This window comes from Eumetopias jubatus, unplaced genomic scaffold, assembly GCF_037043125.1.
Source record: "Eumetopias jubatus isolate StellerSeaLion01/CBP00866 unplaced genomic scaffold, mEumJub1_p1.0 scaffold_17, whole genome shotgun sequence".
Classification (NCBI taxonomy): Eukaryota; Metazoa; Chordata; class Mammalia; order Carnivora; family Otariidae; genus Eumetopias; species Eumetopias jubatus.
This window is the reverse complement of record NW_028274823.1, coordinates 49,741,622-49,766,454: the sequence shown is the minus strand read 5'-3', so window position 1 is coordinate 49,766,454 and position 24,833 is coordinate 49,741,622. Positions and strand designations below refer to the sequence as shown.

General features: G+C 57.2%; 1 protein-coding gene across 6 annotated transcripts in view; it reads left to right on the top strand.

Annotated features, from left to right (window-relative positions):
* ZMIZ1 (zinc finger MIZ-type containing 1) overlaps window positions 1-24,833 on the top strand; it is a 235,127-nt gene that overhangs the window by 122,152 nt on the left and 88,142 nt on the right. For all 6 annotated transcript variants that reach the window (XM_028109611.2, XM_028109607.2, XM_028109608.2 and 3 more), the window contains 3 exons: window positions 4,228-4,336; window positions 10,363-10,476; window positions 17,673-17,778. In XM_028109611.2, the coding sequence (XP_027965412.1) occupies window positions 4,277-4,336; window positions 10,363-10,476; window positions 17,673-17,778 (280 nt within the window). In that variant the 5' untranslated portion in view covers window positions 4,228-4,276. The remainder of the gene's footprint in view (window positions 1-4,227; window positions 4,337-10,362; window positions 10,477-17,672; window positions 17,779-24,833) is intronic.

Below are 24,833 nucleotides of genomic sequence, written 5' to 3'. Positions count from 1 at the left end.
TAATCCCCACTCGCCATCCTGCTCTACAAATGGGGAATCCAAGGCCTAGAAAGCCAGAGAAGTCTGCTTAAAACCCCTCTGTTTGGGGCACTTAGGTACTCACCGCGGAGAAGGAGGGCCCTAAAGAGAGAGCCCCACAGTGCTGGTTTCCAGCCCTCTGGGTACTTAGCTTCATCAACAGCGCCCCCTGCTGGCCGGCTGGGCACCATGGTTTGTCCCTGGCCCCAGGAGCCCACTAGGAGTGAGCGCTGGCTGGGACTCTGTACAAGTAAACCCAGGAGGAGAAACTCAGCCCCTGCCTGGGGTACCTAGAAGGGTAGCAAGGGGAGTGACACTTCTCCCATGACACATGCCTGCCACACCACAGCAATCTCCAGTGGGGACCCCTGGCCCCTCCCCACTAGCTGCACCGAAGTTTAGGTTGTGATGGGAAAGCCAGGATTCTAGAGCTGGCTGCTACTAAAACCTCTGATCCTCAGTTTCTTCATTTGTAAAGTGGGAATGTAGTAACGATGTCTGTCTATGCCCAGTGCCTGGACCAGCACCTGACTTACAGGAGAAGCTCAACAAATAGTCACTACTGGGTCACACAGAGTGAATACTGGCTTGGACCATGGACCATATCTCCATGGCTCACAGATATGGCATAGGACCCTGCACCATATAGATATTGTAAAGTATTTACTGGGTGAATTGGAAGCATGCATGGGTGGGCACGTGGAGATTAGAGGTGTTTGGATGGATGCATGGATAGGTAGATGGATAGACAGATGGACAGGCAGGCATTTAGATGAATAAATGATGGATGGAGAAGTTGGCTACTTGGGTGTATAAACATGTGATCAGTGGGGTCAATGGAGGGATGTTGGAGGGTAGAAAAAAATAAATGTGGGGCATTACCCCTACTTTTACCTTTTTGTGGGAGAACTCCAAGGTAGAGTGAACCCAGAAAGCATTTATCAAAAGTACAAAGGCCCAAATGACCCAGAAACTCCACTCCTAAGAATATGCTCTCTAGATTAATTCACACGTTGATGATGTGGCCAATATAAAAAGGTGCTCTTGCAACCCTGTTTGCAGTATGAATTTGGAGATGACTTCAGGCTTCATCACTCAGTCTGGAGCGTGAGCCCTCTGAGCAGAAGGGCCTCGGGTCTTAGAGCAGCGCCTAGCAGGGGTGGACATTCAGAATTTGGTTGGATCAATGATTCATCAGTGCCCATTAAAAAATGAAAAGGCTCTTTATATCTTGATGTGGAATAAACTTTGAGATATGATTAAGAGGAGAAAAGCAAGGTCCAAGTAGTGTGTATTAGAATGCTGTCATTTTATGTGGTTTGGTTTTTTTTAAGGGGTGACAGGGGATGGTACCCATAGATCTTTGCTTCTCTAAGATGAGACCCTCAGGAGACTAGTGACCCTGTTCCTCCCAGGAAGGCTATCTGGGGGCTGGGGACAGGGCCAGCACATCACTGGACTTTGATTTTTGAACCACACAAATGAGTTGCCTTTTCAATACAAATGGAACAATAGGAAGTGCTTTCAAGGAGCTGGGTAGTAAAGAGTTCCTTGGAAGTACAACCAGGCCTTTCTTCCCAAGGTTGGGCCAGGCATGCTCTGCTGATAGTTCCCTCAGCCAGGGTGTTCGCGCGGGATGGGTGTTCGCAGAGAGCCAGGTGTTCGCGCGGGATGGGTGTTCGCAGAGAGCCAGGGTGTTCGCGCGGGATAGGTGTTCACAGAGAGCCAGGTGTTCACGCGGGATGGGTGTTCACAGAGAGCCAGGTGTTCGCGCGGGATGGGTGTTCGCAGAGAGCCAGGGTGTTCGCGCGGGATGGGTGTTCGCAGAGAGCCAGGGTGTTCGCGCGGGATGGGTGTTCGCAGAGAGCCAGGGTGTTCGCGCGGGATGGGTGTTCGCAGAGAACCAGGACATGTTCGCAAGGATGGGTGTTCGCAGAGAGCCAGGGCATGTTCGCACAGGATGGGTGTTCGCAGAGAGCCAGGGTGTTTGCGCGGGATGGGTGTTCAAAGAGAGCCAGGGTGTTCGCGCGGGATGGGTGTTCGCAGAGAGCCAGGACATGTTCGCACAGGATGGGTGTTCGCAGAGAGCCAGGTGTTCGCGCGGGATGGGTGTTCGCAGAGAGCCAGGGTGTTCGCGCGGGATGGGTGTTCACAGAGAGCCAGGGTGTTCGCGCGGGATGGGTGTTCACAGAGAGCCAGGGTGTTCGCGCGGGATGGGTGTTCACAGAGAACCAGGACATGTTCGCAAGGATGGGTGTTTGCAGAGAGCCAGGACATGTTTGCACAGGATGGGTGTTCGCAGAGAGCCAGGGTGTTCGCGCAGGATGGGTGTTCAAAGAGAGCCAGGGTGTTCGCGCTGGATGGGTGTTCGCAGAGAGCCAGGACATGTTCGCCCAGGATGGGTGTTCGCAGAGAGCCAGGTGTTCGCACGGGATGGGTGTTCGCAGAGAGCCAGGGTGTTCGCACGGGATGGGTGTTCGCAGAGAGCCAGGGTGTTCGTGCGGGTTGGGTGTTCGCAGAGAGCCAGGACATGTTCGCGCAGGATGGGTGTTCGCAGAGAGCCAGGGTGTTCGCGCGGGATGGGTGTTCGCAGAGAGCCAGGACATGTTCGCACAGGATGGGTGTTCACAGAGAGCCAGGGTGTTCGCGCGGGATGGGTGTTCGCAGAGAGCCAGGGTGTTCACGCGGGATGGGTGTTCGCAGAGAGCCAGGGTGTTTGCGCGGGATGGGTGTTCGCAGAGAGCCAGGGTGTTCGTGCGGGATGGGTGTTCGCAGAGAGCCAGGACATGTTCGCACAGGATGGGTGTTCGCAGAGAGCCAGGGTGTTCGCGCGGGATGGGTGTTCGCAGAGAGCCAGGGTGTTCATGCGGGATGGGTGTTCGCAGAGAGCCAGGACATGGATGCAGACGGGCTCCTACTAGTGGTGGGGACTTGGCTGATCTCAGATCTCAGACCTCAGTTTCCTCGTCTGTACAATGGAGGTAATTCTAGTCTTACAGAGTGGGCATGAAAAGTAAAGGAGAGAATACAGAAAGTGCTTGGTAAATGGGACCTTTGGTGACACAGCAGGAGATGAGGGGACTTCTGGGGGGCAGTGCCGCAGGAGAGCAGAGAAGGCCGGGGGCCATAGGCCTCTGTCCAGCACCCTGTGTCTGTAGCCTGAAATGCCCACTGGGTTATGGGAGAGCAAACCCAGCGGCCATGGGCAGGCTTCTGCTTTGGCCCAAGGATCTGGACCACTGAGCAGTGGATGGACTCTCTCCTCTGTCTCCAACTTTCTCTCTCTCTCTCTCTCTTCATCTCTCCTTTGCCATTTGGCCTCTCTGCAGAGGCCTGGGGACTCTGGGGGCTTTCTGGAGCTGAGGGGGCTTCCTCCATTCAGCTTCACCCTCTGGGAGGAAGTCACATTCATGTTAGAATTGCCGAGGCCCACAGCTGTTCAGGAAGTGAGCCTGGTGGCCGTGACATCCATGGACCCTACCCTCTGAGCCACGAGCTGGCAGCCAGAATCCTAGTTCCTGGTTTGGGCTCTGATTCTGGCTCCCTGTGCCACTGTGGGTGACTCCTGTCCCCCTCTGAGCCTCAGTTTCCTTGTCTTGGAGAGAAGGTGGCGCTTACACCTGCCCTTCTTTCCCAGGAAGGCAAGGGAAGAATGGAATTGGGGTTCGTAGCGTGAAGAACTCGAAAGCATGGGGGCTTGGGGTGGGGGGATTGTGGTACCCATGGCACTTTGGGCACTTACACCACATACGTGGTGAGGGCCACATGGGAAGACTCCTACACATGTGTATGCATATGCACACACACAGAGCCGCGTCGGTAGCTAATAAGCCCTGAACTGGGAATCTGAAGATGGGGTTGCCATCCCCACCAGCAACCCCCAACTCACACACACGTGTGTAGAAATGTGTGTGCCCACATGTGCTGTTCCATGTCCCATGGCGGACATGCGTACCCCGTGCTGACGTGAGTCATCCACAGAGAACACCCAGGAACACCTCCTGCCCTCAGTCCAGATGGGCTTCTCCATGGGCCGGGCAGCTATGGCCAAAGTTCCTCCCTTCAGCACGGGGCTGGCTGGGACGGAGGCCACCACAGCTCACAAAGGAGCCCAGAACCCGCTGGGAGCCACTGGGGCCAGCAGGTCGGTGCTGGGGCTGTCAGGCCTGGTGCAACCCCGGTGACACCCACCCTCTTCTGTCTTCACAGGCTGGACAACGTTCATGGCTCTCGGGTAGAACCCAGTGAAACGGCCAGAATGAATTCTATGGACAGGCACATCCAACAGACCAATGACCGACTACAGTGCATCAAGCAGGTGGGTGTGTGGCCCGCGCTTACACCTCCTTCCCTGCCCAGCCTGGCCCAGCTGGCGAGGGCAGGGCCGGCAAGGCAGGCCAAGCGGGAGGGATGCTGGCCCAGCTATGGAGCTGGGCCTCTTGGGTGCCGGGTGGCGGTGGCAGCCCAGGGCTGACTGCCCGAGTCTCTCTGACCACCCCGTGAGAACATGGCTGCATAGACAGGCCTAACACTGACATCACACACCAGGGCCCATATGCCAGCCCTGCCCTGTCCCTCCTCATCTCCTCCCCTGCCCTCCCCTCCTCTTCTCTTCCCAGCTGTGTGATGTGGGGCCAGCCTCATGCCCTCTCTGGGCTCTGCTGTGTCAGCTGGGCTGCTGTGAAGATGGAATAAAGTGCTTAGTCCCCTTCCCAGACCTAAGCTCCCCAGCCCTCTGCTTCCGTGGTTCTCTATAAAGAAACAGAAAAGGAAGAGTTCTGGGAAATGAGATCATCTTACAGAAAAGGAAACTGAGGCATGGATTAGAGAAGGGAGTCAGCTGAAGTCACACAGCCCAGCTTCACTTGTGCTGGGGGAGCGGGAGGCATCCCTCATTCCTGAGGACAGCAAGCTCCCCCTCCTGCCCAGGCTCACGTCACGTTCAAGAGGCCGTCTGCTTGCCAGCATTCTCTCGGGATTGTTCAGAGGTGGGGCATGTTCCAGGTGGGCTCAGAGCACCTCCCCACCCCCCGCCCCACTTTAAGAAGCCTGATTGAGCCAGCGTTGGCAGGCGCCCCCCAGTGTTGACCAGGAGTGGTGCGCCGCCCTCTGGCCGCAACCTCCTTGCAGCCCTGCATGGCAGGGTCTATGCAGACTCCTGAGTGTTATTGTACTCCAGGAGAGAGCGATATGGTAGAAGGGGCATGGGCTTTGACGTCATAGACTTGGGCCCAAATCCTCATGCCTCCACGTGCCCCCGTGGTCTCAGGCTTTGTTTATCTGAGCCTCAGTTTCCTCACCGATCACAAGGGTCCAGGCTGTCACAGGGTGGCAGGGGCTGTTGTCCTCAGTGCCTCAGCAGCGGGGAGGCAAGCGCTGGGATGAGGCCTCTGGGTCACCAGCATGGGCCGCTGGCCTCAGCACCCCTGGGGGGCAGAGCTCCCAGCCCTCCCCACCCCCCGGCAGCCTGCCCTCCCTGAGTGCCAGGGCCCAGTGGAGCTGAGGCCGGTCCTCAGGAACGAGGGCATGTGTCCTCTCATAAATATCAAGCAGAGCTCTCTCGGAAGCCTGGGCAGGGTCTGAGGAGAGGAAATTGAAGAAGACTTGTTACAGATTGAACCCAGCCCTAACAGCTCCCCCAAAACGCCAATTATGCCTCTGCTCACCATCACAGAATAGAAGCCAGACGGTGCCCTCCCTCCAGCCGTGCGCTCGCCTCCTCCCTGGTGCTCCACAGTCCCTCTCCCAGCTCAACCTGTGGCCCACCTTCTCCCAGCCCTGAGGGATCTGCTGTCAGTGGCCCCCACCCCCAACAGCACAGTCTCACTGCCCGGCAGGAGCCCCTCCTAGGGACAGGCATGCAGCTCCTCCTGAGACCTGCTCACGACCTGACCTTTCTCCCATGGCTGGCTCTGTATCCCCAGAAATCAGGGTGCCCTTTACCCCCTCAGAGCATGGCCCCCAGGGCTCTGATTGACCAGTCAGCCAGTCCAAGCCCCCATTCCACCACTTGCTAGCTACCTAACCCTGATTAAGCCGCCAATTCACCCCACTCGGTCTGTAGAATAGCATCATAAGAGACGCCCAGCTGGTGTGTGCCAGGGCAGCTGGAAGGCCAGGGATCTCCTCAGCTGCCCAGCCCCCCAGCCTGTTGTCCCATGCATGTGCATGCACACACACACACACAAACACACACACACACACACACACACACACACACCCCTACACGCCCAGAGCTCTGCGCTAGGGTCAGACCCTGAGGCATTTGTGAGAGTGAGCAGGCTGTCCAGATGCCCCCCTGGACCATCCAGAGCTCCTGACACCCCCCACATCCCCCTCCACACCTCCGGTCAGACACAGCTCAGCACTTGACGTCTGTCTGCTCCACGGCTTCCCCAGAGGGCGGCGCGTCTGGCTGAAGACTGCTGATTCTCAGACGTCCTCTTTCCTAATCAGAAGAGAAAGGCAAGCAGGTCTGCGTGCTCTGAGGATGACAGATGCATTGGCTGGGCCTCATCGGGGCTTTGCAGCCTCGGACTCCCAGCCCTGCCTCACTTCTAAGCACAGCTTCCCCCCGACACACACCCACCCTACCCTGGTTCTAGCCATTGCTCACAGTGGCCATCCCCCAAGCACCCTGCTGCCTCTCTTCCCTCCAGGCCTCTGGCTCAGCCACCTTTCCCCCATCTCAGCCCCAAGTACTGGGAGAACCAGTGCCCTCTCTACAATGGGCCCCACTCAGAGGTCACGGACACATCTGGGCTGCACGTTCAAAGCCACACAAATTGGCTAATTCCTCCACAGCAGCCTCCCCCAGCCCCACGGGCTCTTCTGAGCACCTGCACCCCCCATCTCTGAGCCCCACTGCTTCCTGGGCACCCAGCTGCCTCACCCACCCTGCTCTTTCTCCCTTGAGCCATCGGCCCTGTGGGGCACATATCAGACCTCCCCCCAGGCTGAGTTCCTTGGGGGCAGAGGATGTGCTATATTCATCTTAAAGTCAGCAGAGCCTAGTGCAGCCCCAGGCCAGGGCCCACATAAGTAGAGGGGGAGCGGGGGAGGGGTGAACTGATCGATGGCTAGCAAAGGGAATGAGCGGAAGGGTGGAGGGATGGACATAAGAATGTGCAGTTAGGCAGGTAGATACAGATGATGGATGGATACATGGATGGACAGGAGGTTGGATAACTTTTCGATGGATAGACAGATAGACAGGTAGATGAATGGATGGATGGGAAATGAATAAAGTAGTGAACGGTTGAATGGGTAGATGGACAAGGGGATGGATGGATGGATGGGTGGATGGATGGATGGATGGACTGATTCATTTGGATAGACAGGTTGTTTGGTTCACAGATGGACTAATAAGAAGATGCAGTCATCACCTGCTCTGGGTAGCCAATCCAATAGGTCTAGGCTTTGGTGTCCCCTAATCCTGCCCCAACAGACTCAGTGGCCAGTGGATATAACCCAGATCTTCCTAGGAATTGTGGAGACAGGCAGACTGTCTGGTGGGAAGTGAGGCATTGGTATCCAGTAATGGCCACACCCAGGGGGGCTTCTGCCTATGATTCAGATCTGTGCTCCCATCCCTAGACCATCCAAGCCTGGCCAAGCTCCCCCATCCAGCCCTGGCCACTCCACATGCCACGAGGGACCTGTTCTGAAGTGGCCAGGTTGCCGGCCTACACGGACCATCCTTTGGACAGTTTTAACAGCTCACCACCCGTTTCGGTGTGGGCCTGGCCGTGCGCCAGTCTTGAGAGTTACAGAGGTGAACAGGGCACTATTTCTACTCTCCAGGAGCTCCTAGAAGAGAAGAAACTGTACAGAGGTCAGAGCAGTAGCAGTCTTTACCTGGCACCGACTCTCTCATGGGGACGGCATGATTTAAATTGTTCCTAAGCTGTGTGGCAGCCCTGCAGGCTGTCAGCACCCCATTTTACCAGTGAGGGGTCTGAAGCTCAGGAACACGCCCAGGACTGTGGGGCTCAGTGGCTGAGATGGGGTTTGATCCAGGTCACCCGTTTCTGTGCAGCCCAGGGACCTCATAGTCAAAATAGGAAACAACAGCACAGAGAGGGGTGGGGGCTTGGCCAAGGCCACAGAGCCGCCGAGCAGCAACCACTGAATGGGATGCCTATGTTCTTTCTACCAATGAGTCGTGCCCAGCGGTGACCACCCAGAGCCCAAGCTGAAGGCCACATGAGCTGGCTGGCGTAAGGGTGGAGAAGCGTGGAGGTGGGCTGAGCATGATATGGAAGGCTGCGTGCTCGGGGACCAGAACAAACTGGGCCCCCGAGACGGGCCTCAGAGGCCACTTGTGAGCCCGGAGCCCCAAAGGGGTTGCCAAAGGTGAGGGTGCTATGGGCAGGCAGCTCTGAGAGCAGCATGTGGTGGCTGCTGACCCTGCTAATTGGGTGTGACATCACGTAAATAAACGGAATAACTCAGTTAGCCGAGAGAGGCCGCCGGACAGGGAATTAGCAATTTGTATGGCTTTCCACGTGCAGCCCGGATGGCCCCCCTCTGGCCTCGGAAGGGGCCCATGTTAGAGAGTGAGCACTGGAGGCAGAGGTGAGGACCCCCTGCTGCCCTCTCAAAGGGCCCTGTCCTCCATGTGGAGGCTCCTCCCGTCTCCTACACATCAAGAGCAGGGAGCTCTGCCTTTGCAGAAAGAGCCTGTGTGAACGAGGGCCTAAAGCTGCCGAGTGCAGCTGTGCTTCCAGGGGAGCCTCCAGGAGCCAGAGTCAGGGCCAAGGGCAGCCCCACGTGGAAGCACCCCATGTGCCAGGCGCCCTGCCAGGGGCCGCAGGAGCCTCATCTTGTCTCCCTGGCCCCGTGACGGAGGGCTGTACCGCTGCTCGCTTTCCCTCCTTCTTGCCTTCACTGCTCCCTCCCGTAGAGGCACCATGTTCTAATTCATTTCACTGTCTTCCATCCATTTTTAAATCTTTCTTACACGACCCACGTTGTAAGAATAGTCATGAAACCCTACACAAAAGAAATAAAAATTCCCTCCACCAAGCCATGATCAGTCATCCCCCTTTTACAGATGGGACAGCTGAGGTTCGGGAAGGTGAGGGACTGCCCTGGGTTAGCAGCTAGCAGGATGCGAAGGCAGAGGGAGCCCCTGGGGTCCTGCCCCACAGGGGCTCAGTGCCACTGTACATTCCATTCCTTCCTAATTCTGGGACCTGGCGGCTACTAAGACCCCTCCCCGCCTTGGCTCCAAGGCAGACTTGCTCTGCAGTTTGGAATAGAGCCCCCCCCCAGGGGAAGCTACTATTCCTTTCTCTCCCAGCACCAAAGCAACAGGGGCCTTAGAAGGTCCCACCATCCCCTTTGCAGCTGGCTTACGACCCTTGCAGACACACCCTACGTGTCCCGCTGGAGGACCCACAGTCGTGACACCCATTGCTGAAATTCCTGCTCTGCCCCTAAGCAGCTCTGTGACCCTCGGCAAGTCACTCATCCCTTGGGCTAAGGTCTAACTCAGCGGGACCTGGGAAGACCTGGGCAGGTGTTAGAGAATGAAGCCACCCCCGCCCACCCTGGCAGCCCTGTGGCCTGGGTCTGAAGCAGGATCTAGAAGCCTTGGCCCCAGGATTCAGTGTCTTGCCGACTCAGATCCCCTGACTGGAAGGGGCTTGAGCTCAGGCATGGACCCCTCCCGACAATGCCAACAAGCCCCCAAGCTTAGCCAGACTAGGCCTGCGAAATCTGGTTTTGGGGAGCTAAGCCACATATGCCAGACCCTGGCATAAGAATATCCTGGGCACAGCGTGCTTATAGTTCAACTCCCAAGCTGGGTTTGGCCCGGAGACCTCTTTCTAACCCACCTGACCCCTGCCCTGTTTGGCCATGGCTGAGTTTTCTCTGAAGCCAGAGCTGGTGGGCTTCCAGACCCGGGCTGTGTTGGTGGTGGTGATTAGGGGGAGCGGCCTTCATCAAGAAGGAATCTCCAGGGCTAGCCTGCCCTGGCTTGGGGAGAGCCAGCCCCCCAAGGATGGGGGCCACAGGCCACCCTCCTGAACTCTGCAGAGTTTACCTGCCCCCACAGCCAGCATCCAGAAAACACTTTAATATTACTGTCTTTCTCTAGACCTTGGTTCTCCTATCTTTGCAATGGGACTACTAATCCCCATCCTGCAAGGATTGGGTGGGAGGGATGCACACGGAAAAATGAATGACAGGTTGTTTGAGAAGTCTCCTTAGTCCTGCCCCCCCTTTCTTCAAGTTTCATCCCCAGTGAGGCCTGGGGTCTTCACCACCTCAGACCCACATGCTACCCTGCTGGCCTTGTTGCTGGAGCTTCACACTGCCTCCTTCCCTCTCCCACAGCACTTACAGAACCCTGCCAACTTCCACAATGCCGCCACGGAGCTGCTGGACTGGTGCGGAGACCCTCGAGCCTTCCAGCGGCCCTTCGAGCAGAGCCTGATGGGCTGTTTGACGGTGAGTCTTCATCCCCCCCACCCCCCGCACCTGCACTGGAGCCCCGGGGAGGATGCCCCAGGGGCTCGTGTGCCTGTCCAGGGGTCAGAGAGGCCCCAGACAACAGAGGATGAGAGACAGAAAGACAGCAATGCTGGAGCGGACAGCCCTTCTGCTTGTGCCCTGCCCCCAACATACACCTTTGGGGAAACCGGTCTGATGGGAAGACAGCCCTCAGGATGAGGTGGGCTCCCCACACTCGATGGGAAAGCACAGGGCCTGCCTGGGGGGAAGTTCCGAGTCTGATGAGGGTGAATGTTCCACCCTAAGCAAAACAGAGTCGTGGAGGGTTTTTAGCCATCTTTTTATCCAGTCATTCATTCATCCAGTTGGGCAAACATCTATTGAGCTTTCTATAGTCATCCATCCTTCTGTCCATTCATAGAAGCATCTATTGAGCTCCTCTTATAGCCATCCATCTATCTAAATAAGCACTGATTGATCCCTCATCTATCACGTCTGATCCCCTCTGCTCAGTCCTAGGAAACCACAGAATAAGACGTGGCCAAGCCCGAGTCCCTCTTTAGTGGGGGAGCCCTGATGTGGAGAGAGGGGGCTGAGAGAACTATGTGCAAGGGAAAAGCAGCAGTGAGCAGGGACGCGCTGATGGCCCGGGAGGTGGGGAGGCTGGCGGGAAAACCCGAGGGAAGGAGCCCCAGACACCTCCACCGGGGTTCCCCTCAGCAGCCGGGCAGAGTGAGCACGTTCTAGGCACTTGGAACAGCGTGTGCAAAGGCCCAGATGGACAACAGAGCCCAGAGAGCCGAAGTTCACTCAGCTCCGTGAGGGCCTAGGACGCGGGCTGGGTAAGGGCCAGGCCCAGAGCTTGTGACATCATTTGCCAAGCCTCGGAGCTTGCCAGCCGACCGCCGCTCAGAAGGAGCTCACGGCTTGTGAATGACCCCAGCCACGTGAGCTTGAGGGAGGCTTGGTGGCCAGCGAGGACAGCTGCTCAGAAGGCCCTGAGTCAGCTTTGAAGAGGACATGGGTAAACAGATTGCTACAGAGCCCAGCTACCCCAAGGCTGGGGAGGAGGGGCCCAGGTGGATGCCTGGCTGGGAAGGAACAACAGGTAAAGCCCGGGGGTGCCATGTTCTCTGAGAAGCTCCAGATAGGAGGGAGGTGAAAGGCCCAGCGTGGCCGTGGCCTGGAGCGAGAGGAGGGTTGACGTAACTGGGCTATCCTTACAAAGCACCCCTTCTGTGCCGGCCACTGAGCTGGGCCGGCGCATGCCTTCTCACTGAGTCCTCACACTCCATGAGGCTGGCCCTGCCATCATCCCCATCTTACAGAGGAGAAAACTGAGGCTTGCTGGGAGGGCTTCCCAAGGTCACACAGCCAAGACCCCACTGCCTCTAAAGGAAATGCTCCTGGCCCGTAGGGATGTAGGCCAGGGGTACAGGCTTCCCCATTTGTTTGAGGCCAATGCCGTCTGGCTCCCTTGGAACCACCAGGCCAAATCGGGCGGCTGCCTACACTGCCCCACCCTCCTCATCCTCCAGCCCCCTGGGCTCCCCTCCCTCTACCAGCTCCCGTAATCCTCTTTGCAGGGATCCTGGTTCAGGCTAAGCCCCCTGGGCAAGGACAGATGTTACCAGAGGCCCCCCCGGCTTCCATCCCAGCTGCCGGCAGCCATAAGTCAAGTAGGAGGTGGGGACCACCACGAGGTATGGCCAGACTGGCCGCCACAGTCCCCCAGCGCCCGGCCTGAGCCTGGCCCTGCCTGGGAGGTAGGGATTCAGAGCTGAACCAGACGATGGCCCTGGGCAGTCTGGGTGGGCATGAAGGGGGCACGAGCCCTGCTCCAGCCCTGTCACTCATTTATTCAGTTGACAAACCTTCACTGAGGCCCTGTGCTCACCGGAGGCAGAGCAACAAGCACAGCAGACCTCTGTCAACGGTGTACGTTCCAATGGGGGATGGGGGAGGCAGACCCTAAACACTAAAGGAGTAAATGAGGACATACGCCAGCGCCCCGTGAGAGGGGGTGGGGTGCTGCTCGGGAGAAGCCTCCTGAGGGGGTAACCCCTAGCTGAGACCAGAATGGCAAGGAGAAGTCAGCCAGGAGAGGGGAGGGTGCTCCAGGCAGAGTGAACCGCTAGTGCAAAGACCCTGAGGCTTGATTTGTTCAAGGAACAGAAAGACGTCTCAGGGGGCACCTGGGTGGCTCAGTCAGTGAAGCATCCTTGGCTCGGGTCCTGATCTCACGGCTCATAAGATTGAGCCCCTACGTTGGGTTCTGGGCCCAGAGGGAGTCTGCTCGGATATTCTCTCTCTCTGCTCCTTCCCCCGCTCCTGCACACTCTCTCGCGCGCGCTCTCTCTCTCTCTCTCAAATAAATAAACAAATCTTGAAAGAAAGAGAGAGAGAGAGAGAGAGAAGAAGGAAAGAAAAAAGGGGAAGGAAGGAAGGGAGGGAGGGAGGGAGGAAAGAAAAGTCTCAAAAGGCTGGAGCACAGGAGAGGGAAAGGGTACAAGATGAACTTGAAGAAGGAAGCAGAAACAAGGCAACGCAGGACCTGCGGGCTGGGGGGAGAGGAGCTTAGATATTATCTGAAGGGTGATGGGGGGCCTTGAAGGATCTTAAGCAGGTGAGTGATAGGATCTGATTTATGTGAGGACAGGAGCTCTGAAGGGGAGCATCCTAGTAGGATAGGCTAGAGGGATTTTGGAGGTCTTCCTGGAGGAGGGAGCCCAGGGAGGAGCCTGTAGGATCTGACTAGACAGCAGGGAGGCCATGGCTTCTGGGGCGGGGACAACAGTGTGGACAAAGGTGTGGGCAAAGGCTCAGTGCCGGCTCTTCTGGGCCTCTCCTCATCGCAAGCCAGCTTAAGGCACACACTTGCTTGAATGGTGGGCTTTGACCCCTGCCTCTCTGGCCTGCTGCTTAGGCAGAAAGGGGCCTTTGGTTCACCTGCCACAGTGGCAGAGATGTCGAGTTTGACTGTCCCTGGAGCTCAGTAGAACCAGCAGCAGGGAAGTGCAGGGAATGGGGAGGTCATAGCAGACCCCCTTGGTACCCAAGGCACTTTCCTGGGCCCTATCTCCTTGCATCCCTATGAAGACCCTGCAGGCCAGGCAGGGAAGGGATCGTCACTTCTGCTTTACGAACAAGACAACTGAGAAAGGGGGAGCAGCTTGCTACAGTCCCAGGCTGGTACTCCTGAGCCCCCAAGGCCCTGTGGCTGGTCCTCCTGTACCCCCGCACATCCTCAGCCCCAGCCATGTCCCTTGGGAAGGGAGGGGGTGCGGGAGGCCCCAGGGGCCTAAGCAGGGCAAAGGTGCTGAGCTCCCCGCCAGCACTCCCCATGCAGGTGGCAGGTCGGAGTGCCCCCAGTTACAGCAGTCCCCTGGGCGACCCCGGGAACGAACTCCTCTGGACCCGGCTTACTTGGAGGATAGAAACTAAAAGCCATTTAGCCTCGAGCAGGCCCATTTTCATCGTACTGCGGCTGGGCCCTGGGGTAAAGAACGGCTGGCAGTGCCCCTGCCCCACACTCCCCTTCAGGCCCTCTGACCCCCACGATGCAGAAGTGTGGGAGCCCTGGAGCCCCTCCCAAGGGGTGAGGGTGTGAGCCCTGGTCACCACTTGCTCCGCAGACCAGGTTTTTCCTGACTGTGCTGGCGGCTCACTTCCGGGCCCCTCCCCTAGCAGCAAGGCTGAGCCCCCTGTCTGAGGATCCCCCTCAAAATCAGGCCTCTCTGGACTCACTCCTTTCTCCCCTAAGGTGGAGTATGCTTGATACGCTCAAGGCACAGAAAGGAGGAGGCCAGAGAACAGGAGAGGGGAGACAGGAAGGAGAGGAGGTGGCAGAGGGAAACAGAGGCCAGCTAGCCTAACAGCAGGACCCCCCCCCCGCCCCCATCTCTCCAGGGAGAACTTCCCCACAGCGACAGAGAATTCGCTGCTGAAGCTGTCAGGGTATGTTCACAAATAGTGTTCACTGAGCTGTGTGCCTGGCCTGGCTGTCATCCTCACAAGGAAAGGGCATGTCACAGGTGGGGAAACTGAGGCTCAGAGAGGTTAAGTAACTTGCCTTAGGTGGCACAGTCCGGCGGGGGGGAAGAATTGGAGTGCAGGTCGGCATGCCTCCGGTTCCCCTGACTCCCTCAGAGGATGTCAGAGTCCAGCCCCATGCCAGGAACCGAAATCCCTTCTCTAGCATCCCCCAGGCAGCTTGTCCTGCTTCGTAGCCAGGAGGCTCACCGCTTTTCAAGGCAAGACACCCCCTTGATGGGGCTAACTGGCCGCCTGACCTTGAGCACACGGCCTCTGTCATCTCTGGGCTTCGGTTTCCCTCTCTGGCACGAGGGGCTGGACTCCCTGACCTGTAGGTCTGTCCCCCTGGGCCCTGGGGCCGGCGGGGTGGGGGGGGCAGCTAGGTCTCCGAGTGCCAGGAGCTGGCTGGGCCTGGGCAGCCAGCAGAGGGCAGCAGCGGGGCTGCCGCTCCCCACCGGCCTTTGTAGAGGAGGGGTCTTCCCGGCCCACCCACACACAGGACCCTCACTGGGGGTGCCGTGCCCACTGAGGGGGGAGCAGGCCTCTGAGACACAACCAGCTACTCAGCTAAGTCCACCCTCCCCACCACTGTCGGGCAGACCCACCTCACAGGACTTTCCAGGGGTTCCTCAGGCTGGGCCAGAGGAAGCCAAGGGGTGTACCTAAGGCCTCGAGGGCCTCAGGGTCCAGCTTAGCCACACTGCGCCGTGCTGACCTTCAGCAAGGCCCTGCCCTCTCTGGGCTTGGTGAAAGCTGGCTGTTGCCAACGTCCCTTCTGAACACTAGGGCTCAGGGGATTTGGTAACAAGCAGACATTCCCAGGCCTGCAGGACAGCCCTTATACCAGCACCAGGCCCCTGTTGCTCAATTTAGCTGGGTTTTTTGTTGTGTGTGTGTTTTTAAACCAGAGCAACAGGATTAGCCAGTATTGGCCAAACAGAGGGACCTTTGCCTTCCTGCCCTCAACACAGGGCCTGAGGCTTCTCCAGGCAGTTGGGAGTAAGACCTTAACCCTTTGTGGGCTGAAAAAGAGATCCTCTCATGGAAAGAGCCCATATGTTGTAGCCTGACTGCCTGGGATCGCATCCAGGCTCTATCATGGACAAGACTCATAACCTTTGTCTTATACCCGTACTCAGTTTCCTCCTCTGTAAAACAGATAATAATACCACCTCGTGGAGCTGTTGTGAGAATTCGGCACTTCACTGCTTACAAAGCTTTCACTTAGCCCTCCTACCGGGGAGCCAGCATTCTCATTATTCTGTTTGCCTCTGTCAACATTTCCCACCAACAGCAGCCTCATTGATGCACGAGTCCAAATAAATTGTCTATGCTCACTTACATCCACCCCAAGGTTCTGCCAAAGAAAAGGCTATGATAGTCAACATCTAAGCTGAAGTGACTCTTCTGGGCTTACTGTGTTGAGTCCCAGCTCTGCCCGATCTTGGGGACCTGCCTTAGCCTGCCCGCCTTACCTGCCTCACCTGCTAAATGGACAGTGCTGGTCTCCAGGCCTGAAATGTTCAACAGGCCACAGAGAGCTAGTGGCCTTGGTTTTTCTGCTTGGACAGTGAAATAAACAGTGAGAATGCCCTGCCCTGTTCCCAGGGAGTTCCTAGGAGTTCCCAGGAGGTGGGGGGTGGGGGGGGTGGGAGGAACGGCGCCCCATTCCAAAAGGTGGTGGTGGTCCTGGGAAGAGGGCGTCCACTGGCTCCTCCCTGGTTCATCAGACTCACTCTGGCCAGGCCTTAAGTGTTCATACTTTTTAAATGACAGGGTTGGCCTAGATTAGCGCTTTCCCCACCCTTTTTAGCCTTAGAGCCCTTGTAACGAACCCTTAAATACAAAGCAGATAACGGGGAACCTACTCTGATGGTTGCCGGGGGCCGGGCCAAACCCCATGGCAGCCTGAGGCTCTCTGAGGACCTCTGAGCGCCTCTGGAACAGGCGGTGTCTAGGGGCCTGCTGACGTAGTCTTCCCTCCCTCAAAAGAGCGAGCTGCCACATCTGGGAGCACTCCTTTCCCACTCAGCCGTAGCCGCTCCCGCTGCTTCCTGCACCAACTCCATTTCCCAAGGTCCTTCCTTTTTCATAAGGAAACCTAATTTTGCTGCTGTCCCTGAGGGAAGCGGGTGGCAGGACACCTGGGAGTGGGCGGGGAAGGAGTGGAGCCTGATGGGTGTGAGCCTGTGGAGCCGTTTGGGGGCCCCCCCAAGAGCACCCTGCCCCACACTGCCCCAGGGACTGACAGCCCTCCCAGTCCCTCTCCTCCCCCGCTTCTGGCCCACACTTCAGAGGTTCTCAAGGAGAAGGGAGGGACCTCGGGGCTCCAAACACACAGCTGCTAGCAAGCTTCTGTCGACACTCTAATGGAAGCCTCCCATGTGCTGAGCAGGTGCTCAGCACTGGAGACAGACCCCAGGCTGAGCATGAGGGCCCTGTGGTCTCTGGGCCCAGGTCTGAGAGACTGCAGGGTGCCTGGCACAGAGCTGAGCACTGAGGAGCATAGGCATGTCCATCTGGAAAAGCCTTAGCAGTCTGTCCGGCAGCTCCAAGCTGCAGCTCCGTGGAGTCGTGTGTCCTAAATCCGTGCTTCTCCTTAGGCACAGGTTTTGACTCAGGAGGGGCCAGTGCCGCTGGGTGGGGACCATACCTGGAAGGTGAGGGCAGCAAGCACCCACAAAGGTGGGTGCAGGAGCTCAGGGTGGGGATGGGGAGAGGTGCTAGGTGTGGGAGACTTCCTGGGACCGGGACCTAAAAGGGAGTTTGGGGAGCTGCCTGGGGGGGAGGGGGGGAACAGAGGCCTGGCCTGTAGCCATCCAAGACATGGTAGTACAGCACCCTCTGGAATGTGGCCAGATCGAGTCCTTGAAAGCCGCAGGGCCTGGGTTCGGGGTTAGGCCCACCAGCAGACTAGAAACCCCTGAGGGCAGGGACCAGGCTCCCAGGGCCTGGCATGGAGGAGGGGCTTGTCAGTGTTTATGGAGTGACTGAGCGAGGCACAGTTTGAGTCCCAGCTCTGCCTGATCTTGGGGACCTGCCTTAGCCTGCCCGCCTCACCTGCCTCGCCTGCTGGATGGACACATCCGTCACTCTGGGCTCGGAGGCCTGGTGCTGGCCGTGACTCACCCTGCCCTTCCTCTCTCTCTTGCTGGCAGGTGGTCAGTCGGGTGGCAGCTCAGCAAGGGTTTGACCTGGACCTCGGTTACAGACTGCTGGCGGTGTGTGCTGCAAACCGAGACAAGTTCACTCCCAAGTCTGCGGGTAGGTGACGGCTGGGGGTTCCAAAGGTGTCACGGGGAGGTGGGAGTGTAACCGGATTCAAACCCAGGGCTGCACACCACCCCTGCCAGCTGGTGCCTTGGTTCCTCCAGGTGTGGCGTGAGCCTGCAAGGAGCAGCGGCTTGTCCATGGGGCTGTGCAGCCCGTGGCTGAGGCTTGTCCCTCCTCTCAGGCAGTGTTCTGTCCTGCAGGGGTGCCTCAGGGCCAGTGAGGGGCCCAAGCACGCCATCCCCCCGACAGGCTAAAGGGAGACATGCATCATCTCATTTCATCACCGTAATGACCCCTTGGCGTTAGCCCTGCGATCATCCACATTTGACAGATGAGGGAACTGAGGCTCAGGGAAGCTGAAGAAGTTTCTGGGCCACACAGCTGGAAAGTGGCAGAGTTGGGGTTTGAGCCCAGGCCTATACGCCAGAGTGGGCATTCCTAACCCTGTGTTCATGCAAAACAGCTGCATTTAAAATAAAACACAAAATAAACGTGAATTGGTACATGCAGGGTTCTAAAAGCATCGTATTCTCTGCATAATATTCTCCGTCGCCACTTTGTCATTGCATGGGACCACCTGCCCCTGGGTTAAACCGAGGCCACAGGTGGTGCTGGCAGCATTCCGTGCATGAGGGCTTTAAGCACCTCAAAGATGCAGTTTTACATTTCCCATCATCCCCATTACCCTGCATAAGCTGGGGGCACGGTGTTAGCTCTCACTCCGACAGACCTGGGACAGCCCGGCCCTATCACTTGCTGAGCGTGTGGCCTCTGAGCCTCAGTTTATCCCCTTGGGAAGGCAGGAATAACAATGAGACTTACCCTGCAGGGGTCATTGTCAGTTCTAGATACATGTGCCACAGTGCCAAGAGCAGTGTCTAGAGATTGTTAACATTTTTTTATGTTCGAGTAATTCATTGAAAAAGAAAAGAAAATCAGTTATTTCCTTTGTATAACAATAAAACAGACATTTTCTCTGAATTCGTCAATCAGTTCTTTGGAGTAGATCTAGAAACAGCCTTCATGAAAATGTTTAAGAGACATCTCACGGTGTATTTTTATAAACCTGCTCAACCTACAATCTCTCGAGTGGGGGTTCGTGCTCCTCCTTGTGCATGTTTGCAGACCACGCACGCAGACTGTGGGTCATTTGCAGAAGGTGTGGGCAGCAGCGGCTAGCTCTGAGCCCCTTGCCGTGCCAGCCCGCGTTGGGATGGCGCTCTCGTATTGAGCTGCTGGCCAGAAAATGGTCTGGGAATCTCATAAGTGGTGTCTATTCCTAATGGAATCTGCAGTTTTAATAATAACTTAAGTCAATACAATTTTGACAAGGTAAAAACTGCTACTTATCCAAGAAACATCTCCATATCTCTGTTGAGCGCCTGGTCCATGCGGGCACCTGGCCAGGTCTGGGTTCTGATGAGGGATGCGACCAACGTGGTCCCACCTCGGGAAACTTAGAGTCTAGAGCAAGGGGTCAGCAAACGTCTATGAAGAGCCAGATAGTAAATAGTTTAGGCTTTGCAGGCTATCCAAAAGCAACATAGACAATATGTAAACAAGTGAGTATGGCTCATTCCAATAAAACCTCACTTATGAAATCAGGTGATTGGCTCTGGTTTCCCCAACCCCAGTCTAGAAGAAAAGAAAAATATCAAATAATCATAGGTGTATGTGGGTGTGCATGTGTGCATGGGCGTGCATAAATTCAAGCTGTGGTAAGTTGCATGAAGGTAAAGTCAGGGATGCTATGAGACCACCCGGGGTAGGGGAAGGCTTCCCTGAGGCCCAGAGATTGAGAAGGGTTGCATAGGTAAAGAAAAAAAGGAAGAGCTTCTTCCCAGGTAAAGAGAGCAGCCTGAACGAAGGTCCTGAGGTAGAAGGAAGCGTGGCTTTGTGGCAGAACCAAACCAAGGGCCGTGGTTCCAGAGCCCGGGGGCAGGAGTCAACAGCAGTTAGAAAGACACACGGGGCCTGTCTTGAGAGTTGTGGTTTTTGTACTGAGAATGGTAAGAACATGGCTAAATTCTCCTTTGGCACAGATAGCTCCGGCTCCAGAGGAAGAACCGATTGCACAGTGGGGAGGGGGCAGTGTAGATGCAGGGAGCGGGTTGGCAAATTGCTGGGGACATCAGGATGATGGTGGCTGGACCAGGAAGGTTCCGCTTCCTGTGGAATAGAGTGGAGAGAAAGGGATGACTCCAAACGCTGTGTAAGAGGCAACACCAAGACAGGGAAAGTGTGGCCTGGGGTGGGGGGGCTGGGGGGCGTGGAGGAAAACGGGAGAGTGGGTTGTCCCAGAAGACCCAGCTGCTTCCTCTTTGTGGAGGAAAGGCTGAGGTCCCTGTGTAGCCCTTCCTCGGGGGTCCCGGGGGTCCCATACCAGGCCCCTGCTGGTATGTGTTAGGTGCTCTCATACTTTGTTGCAACGCTCAGCTCTGTGAGACACGGGGTATTGTATCCATTTATGGGTGAGGACATTGAAGCTCAGAGAGATTTGTGACTTACCTGTGGTCACACAGCTCATAAATGGGACTTCAACCCATGGCCTCCTGGCTCCAGGCCCAGTCTCTGCCCGCTCCATCACAGTTGACTCTGGACCTCGACTTTGGAGGCCACTCCACCCGGGAGAGCCCTTTACTTCACTCAAGTCACTCTAGGGTGGCCCTGCCCTCGGCTAAGTGGTACTTCCAGCATCACTGCTCCTGAAACAAGGGCTTTGTTCTTCCCTCTGTTTGCACTCCCAGTTGTGCACAGCTCTTTACAGTTTATCGAGCCCTTTTCCAGGCATTGTAGCTGTCAGTTAAGTCACATGATAGACCCTGAGGTGAGGCCTCAGCATACCCGTTCCGCAGCTGAGAATACTGTGGCCCGAGGCCCAGCAATGCCTGTGGCTTTGCTATTGCTTTAATTCCCTTCTTCGGAGTCAAACCCCTGTCGGCACCAACAGCCATGACTAACCACCTCTCAGGTCACCCCCACTTCCTGGAAAAGTCAGGGCCTCAGGACTCAGGTTCCCAGCCGGGCCCCTGCTGGGCCCCTCCTCTGGGAACGCAGGCCGCCAGCCTGAGGGCCAAGGCTTCCGCTGCTCCTTTCATTGTCAGCATAAAGGGTCTGCCAGGCTGGACCATGAGAGGGGTGGAGGCCGCAGGGAGCTGAGCAGCGACCCCGGGTTCCAGAGGCAGCTCCATCACGGGCTCCCATCTCCGCCATGTTGCCCACCTCCCAGAGCCGTGGCCTCATCTGTAAAGAGGGGTTATATGCCCCCCTCACAGGCTGCCTGTGAGGATTAATGAGATTCCCTAATCGTGGAAGTGAGGGGACCCACCAATACCTGAGGCCCAGTGGTGCCAAGTAAATAGTACTGTCCAGCCCTCCTTCTCTGCTCCGCTCTGCCTTCCCCCTGCCCCCCACCCCCTCCACACACACACATGGTTCCTCTCTAAGGCTTTTTCTGCTCCAGCAAGGTTGTCTCCCAGTGCTCCTTTTCCTGAGGCTCTGTGGGTGGTGCATGACCTGTGGTAACCCCACCTCTGGGTGCAGCTCTGAGCGTCCCCGTGGCCTCAGGTGTGTGTGCGGTGGCCACACTGGCCACAGCCAGGCCTGCCCCAGCCTCTTGGGGCCAGACCGCTGCAGTTCTAGAACCTACTCTGTCCATAGAGCTCCTGCAGCCAGCCCATGCTACCTCTTGCCCTCCTTTCCGTGTCTGCCCGGGCTCCCATTGTGTCTGACTGGCTTGTGCAGTTTTCACCCTCCTAATCTCTCCCTCCCCTTTCTCTCTGAGGGTTCTGATGTCCTACGTCTGTCTCCGTCTGTCCTTCCCTTCACTGCTGCCCCTCAGACTTTCTCCCTGTGTGATGTGCTCGTATGTCTGTGTGTGCCTCTCTGTCTGGGGGACGTATGTGTCTGTGTATATATGTGTCTGTGTGTGGTAGTGAGCATACCTGTGTGCTTGTGTGTCTGTAGGGGCTACATGTCTGTGTGTGTATGTGTCTGTGTGTGGTGGTGAACATGTGTGTCTGTGTGTGTCTGTTGGGGATATGTGTCTGTGGTGGTGAGCGTGTGTGTGTGTGTGTGTGTGTGTGTGTCGGGGATACATATCAGTGTCTGGGGGCATGTATCTGTGTGTGGTGGTAAGCGTGTGTCTGTGGTGAGTGTGCATGTGTGTGTGGGTCTATAGGGACACGTCTATGTGTGTGTGTGTCTGTTGGAGATATGTATCTGGGTCTGGGGGTACATGTCTGTGTGCGGTGGTGAGCGTGTCAGTGCATTTGTGTTTCTGTGGGTGTGGTGGTGATTGTGTGTGTCTGTGGGTTTGTGGGGACACGTGTCTCTGGGTGTGTGTGTCAGGGGGGTTGGGTGCATGACTGTGTGTGTGTGTCTGTGTGTGTTGGTGAGCGTGTGTGTGTGTGTCTGTTGGAGATATGTATCTGGGTCTGGGGGGAGGTATGTGTCTGTGTGCGGTGGTGAGCGTGTCGGTGTGTTTGTGTCTCTGTGTGTGTGTGTGTCTGTGGGACACATGTCTGTGTGTGTGTTGGAGGTATGTATCTGGGTCTGGGGAGTACGTGTCTGTGTGTGGTGGCGAGCATGTCGGTGTGTTTGTGTCTGTGTGTGTGTCTGTGGGGACACATGTCTGTGTGTGTGTCTGTTGGAGGTATGTATCTGGGTCTGGGGAGTACATGTCTGTGTGCGGTGGAGAGCGTGTCAGTGTGTTTGTGTCTCTGTGTGTGTGTGTCTGTGGGGACACATGTCTGTGTGTGTGTGTGTGTGTTGGAGGTATGTATCTGGGTCTGGGGAGTATGTGTCTGTGTGTGGTGGTGAGCATGTCAGTGTGGTTGTGTCTCTGTGGTTGTGAGTGTGTGGGGGGGGGACACATGTCTGTGTGTGTGTCTGTTGGAGGTATGTATCTGAGTCTGGGGAGTACGTGTCTGTGTGCAGTGGTGAGCGTGTCAGTGTGTTTGTGTTTCTGTATGTGTGGTTGTGAGTGTGTGTGTGTCTGTGGGGACCCATGTCTGTGTGTGTGTGGTGTGTCTGTTGGAGGTATGTATCTGGGTCTGGAGAGTATGTGTCTGTGTGCGGTGGTGAGCGTGTCGGTGTGTTTGTGTCTGTGTGTGTGTGTCTGTGGGGACACATGTCTGTGTGTGTGTCTGTTGGAGGTATGTATCTGGATCTGGGGAGTACGTGTCTGTGTGCGGTGGTGAGCGTGTCGGTGTGTTTGTGTCTCTGTGTGTGTGTGTCTGTGGGACACATGTCTGTGTGTGTGTGTGCGTGTGTGTGTGTCGGGGGGCTGGATGCACATCTGTGTGGGTCCCCCCGTCCCCCTCTGCCTCCCCCACCCTTCTGGCGCCCCGTCTCCCTGTCTGTGTCACTTGTCAGGAGGCCAGGCTGGGGCCAGACGAGGGCCGTGGGATGAGATCATGCGGCGAGGAGAGGCGCTTTGTCAGGAGGGATGGCAGAGCGCTGGGCTGGGCCGTGCGCGCCTGCATCCCCGGGCTCTGGAGCAGGGGCTCGGGCCTGGGGGCAGTGCTGCACGGCGTGTGCGCGCATGTGTGTGTGTGTGTGTGAGAGAGAGAGAGAGAGAGAGAGAGAGAGAGAGAGAGACGGAGCGTGAGCGCAGAGCACACTGCAGCAAACCGCCAAGTCAGGCGTCTCCACGTGGGCCCCTCAGCTACCCAGCCCCCAGCTCTTTGTTCTGGTGCAGCCTTTAGCCTGTGCGCTCGCACGCGGGAGCACGCGCACGCGGGCACGACGGTCAGGAGCCTCCCCGGGGGCAGGTCCTCGGGGGGACCCCCCCGCCCCTCCTCCGCCTCGGTGCAGAAGGTCACCTGCCTCGTGCCTCCCCTCGCCCCCCCATCCCCAGAGGCCGCAGCGGGTCCCCCTGCCCCCACCGCCGCCGTGTGCCAGCCCTCAGCGACTTGGCAGGCGGCGCGGAAATGTCAGCCTCCTCGGCACAGAGCGGGCCCACGCCTGCGGGCTGTGTAGGCACCAAGCAGCAGGCAGTCGCCATGTCCCAAGGTCCCCGAGAGCCCCCTGCATGCCTCGGCTACTGTCCCAGTTTGAGTGACTCTGTGTCCCCTCAGCTGACCCCAGCAGAATAGGGGACGTCAAAACCCAAAGGATGGGGAACCCGGGGCCCAGAGAATGGAGCAAGACCTGCCCCAGGTCACAGCAAGGCAGGGCCGAGCCCAGACGAGAGCCTGGGGTGCCCGCTGGCCATCCTCACGCCCCTCCTGTCTCCACGCGGGAGGGGGTCTGTGATGGCTCTGGGCTCTGGGCTCTCGGCAGAGGGGAAGCACTCAGAGAGCAGCAGGTACGGGAGATGCCAGGCTTCCCAGGAGCGTCCTGGGAGATGTGACCAGTGGATTTTGGAGAGAGACCAGAGAACTCAAGAGAGGGATCAGGGCTGGAAGAGGCTGCCCCTGACCACTCCAAGGAAGAGGCCAGCCTTAGGGACGACTGGAGGGCGGTTGTCAATCACCAGCCTGTGGGCTGGATGTGGCCCACAGACATCTGAGCTCCGATGTTTGGTGGTTTTTAAAAATGCATATTAGTTGCCAACATTTGCTCTCTGGGAGATTGCACTGTCAAGTCCAATGCCCGTCTTCCTTTCAATGGGAACCTTGGACCCACAACGCACGGCTGACTAGGTGGTAGCTGACCCCTCAGATGGGCTCTGTGCTTCTGCCATTGTCTTATGCCTCAAGCATTTTCTGAATTTGAGAACCCACCAGGCCCTGTGGACATGTGTTTCTGACCTCTGCTCTAAGCACACGCTCGCATCCCAACAAAGAAGCCTGAGCCCAGGGTCCTGAAGTGGAGCCCCAAGCAAAGTTGCTTGCTTTGTGTTGACCAACACCTGCTTGGTCCAATTTCTCTGATGTGCTGACAGCCCCCAGAGGAAACATTCACGGGAAGGGGACTGAGACATGCCCTGGGCCCCTGGCCAGCCTGGAAGGTGAAGCGTCAGGAATATGATGAGACCTCTGCCTTGTCCCTCTGGGTCTGTGGCCTGCAGTCCATGCAGGAGGGGCTCGGGAGTGGCTCAG